This window comes from Lepus europaeus, chromosome 5 (genome assembly GCF_033115175.1).
Source record: "Lepus europaeus isolate LE1 chromosome 5, mLepTim1.pri, whole genome shotgun sequence".
NCBI classification, from domain to species: domain Eukaryota; kingdom Metazoa; phylum Chordata; class Mammalia; order Lagomorpha; family Leporidae; genus Lepus; species Lepus europaeus.
Window position 1 is genome coordinate 60078967 of NC_084831.1, and position 2496 is coordinate 60081462.

Genomic DNA, 2496 nt, shown 5'->3' on the forward strand with positions numbered 1-2496 from the left:
CAAGGAGATATGTGTATTTATGTATTCCCTCACTCAAAACTTATGCTCAAATGTAAAATTAATCTCTTCTAAAACTCCATTATGGGGGAGTTTCTCAAATTTCAAATCCCAACCATTTCCCCCCTCCCATTTCATCCCCTTCTCCCCTATTTCTTGAAGACTTGAAGCAACAGAAACTTCAGTTCTGCCTTTCACCTGCTTCCTCTGAAACAGGACCACAGTGAGCATCCTCTTCCAAGATGCCTGGAGTTCTTCCGGGTATCAGCCCAGGAAACGTTATGGATACGAAACAGCTCTGCATTGCAGGGACCAACTATGTGTGAAGTTCTTAGGAGCAGCCTTGCACAGATGTGGCTTCAATTTTAAAGCACTGTTTTTGTGGCCCAATGAGAAAGAAATGTCTGACAACTGGTTGCACACAAGAAAAGCTTTATTAAGTCAAGGAGGTGTTACACGTTTTGAAAGCTGCGGTGTGGAATACCCAAACATTTCAAAATATATTAGGAAACAACCATCAGAGCTTTGGTGAACGAAGTTTCAGAATTTGCTCTCACCCTCATGTCATGGAGCTGCTACTACACACAGCAATCTGTCAAGGCATTTGTTGGAAAAACACGTCTCTGAACAATCAAGTACACAATGAAAAGATATGATCAGGCACTTACAGAACTAGAAAGTGTAAAAACAATACACAATCATAGGGTTACAAGAAGGGTTGTGGGATCTTTCATTTTGGTATCTTCTCCCCCTCAAAACATGTTCTTCCTTCCCAGGTAGCATTAACAGTCTGATCTAAAATGCACAGCGCTCCTTCCCTCTTCTCCCCCTCAACGCCAATACCTCAGGGACCTGAATCGTCTTGGGCAATAGAGTTGTCAGCTTACAAGGTACATCTACAGAGGGCTAGTTGTTACAGTCCGGACCACGGCACACAAGTCCACCGCGTACAATGGTGACACGTTACACGAGCATGAGTCTTTTCTACACACTACAGGAGAGGAAGGTCACGCTCCGAAGGCCTGGGGCTCACATGACAATGCACTTGGTGAGCAGCTTCTCCATGGTCTTGGACACCTGGAACTTCTTCTGGGGGCTCTGGAGGCAGGCAGTGGGCATCTTCTCGGGGTTCAGGAGCATGTGGAAGAGCTCCTGCACGTTGAACTCGGTCTTGGCCGAGGTCTCCAGGAAGGCGCAATTCCACTCGAGGGCACGGGCGGCGCCGTCACTCACGCTCAGCTCCCGGGTGCTCTGGTCGTTCTGGTTGCCCACCAAGACGACAGGGAACTTGTGCAGGTTGTTGCCTTTAATCCGACGGATCAGCTCGTAGAAGGGCTTCAGCTCATCCAGCGTTTCCTTCTTGGCGACCGAATAGACCAGGACGAAGGCGTGGCCCCGCAGGATGGCGAAGTGCTTCAGCCCGGGGTAGTGGCGGGTGCCGGTGGTGTCGGTGATGTGCAGGGCGCCGATTTTGTTGTTGCGGCCCATCCCTTGGCGATGGGTGCTCTCGAGGGATGCCATGTACTTGTCGCGGAAAGTGCCGCGGACCCACCTCTTCACGATGGCGCTCTTGCCCACCCCGGAGGAGCCGACCACCACGATGCGGTAGTCAATCCTCCTCCGGTAGCGAGTAAAGGAGCGGACGATGCGCAGGCTGGGGGGCAGAGACCGCAGCCGCAGCAACAGCCGTTCCTTGAGGGGAAAGCAGGAGTTGCCCATCGCTGGGATTCCGAAGGGAGACGCAACTGCTTTGGCTCCTGGCAGGTGACCGGCGATGCCTGCAGAGGAAGGAGAGAGAGTGAGTGGCGGGAGTTCTCACCTGGAAGGCGGCCAGAGCTCAGTGTGCCTGGTCAGCAGCACCCTCGGGACGCCTCCTACACAACACGAAGAAAATCCCGCGGGAGGGTGGGCAGTCTGGGCCGTCCGCTTCCGGTATCCGCGTACCAGGGCTGCAGTCCCCAACTCGGCTTTTGATCGACACTTCCTAATGTGCAGCCTGAGCAAGGTGGCAGGGGATGGGGTCCCTGCCACCCACCTGGCAGACCCGGATGGAGTTCTGGGCTCCTGGCTTCCCCTGCGCTGTTGGGGGGAGTGAACCTGTGGATGTTAGAGCTTTTTCTCCCGTTCTCGCTGCCTTTCAAATAAGATGAAAAATAAATAAATACAAATTTTCAAAAGGAGGAAATTCCTGGATAGCGTAGAATGGCCAGTTGGGGGCAGGAGGGGAGATGCGCACCTCTAGCCTTATCCCGCGCTCCCCGGGCACCCCGTCTGAAGCAGCTTTGTGCCATTCTCGCTCCAGCCCGCTGAGAAACACAGAATTGCATTGCCGCAGGCGTCGGAAGCCGCGAAGATCTAACTGTGGAAAAGCTGGTGAGAACAGCCCACCACGGATGAGGGCTCAACGCCCCTGACGGCACCACGCCGGTCAAAGTGATCATGCCAGGAGTATGTGGGGAAAGGCGTGTTTCTGGCGAGGGGAAGATAGTAAAGGGGAAA

The 2496-nt window shown here is 53.4% G+C and overlaps 1 protein-coding gene across 1 annotated transcript; it reads right to left on the bottom strand.

Annotated features, from left to right (window-relative positions):
- Positions 1 to 421: 421 nt before the first annotated feature.
- DIRAS3 (DIRAS family GTPase 3) lies at positions 422 to 1750 on the bottom strand. Its single transcript, XM_062193390.1, has one exon. The coding sequence runs from the start codon at positions 1714 to 1716 to the stop codon at positions 1027 to 1029; it is 690 nt and encodes a 229-aa protein (XP_062049374.1). The 5' UTR covers positions 1717 to 1750; the 3' UTR covers positions 422 to 1026.
- Positions 1751 to 2496: the final 746 nt, after the last annotated feature.

Excerpts from the sequence above, each read along its gene's own strand:
- DIRAS3 (XM_062193390.1), bottom strand. The coding sequence starts at position 1,716 with ATGGGCAACTCCTGCTTTCCCCTCAAGGAACGGCTGTTGCTGCGGCTG.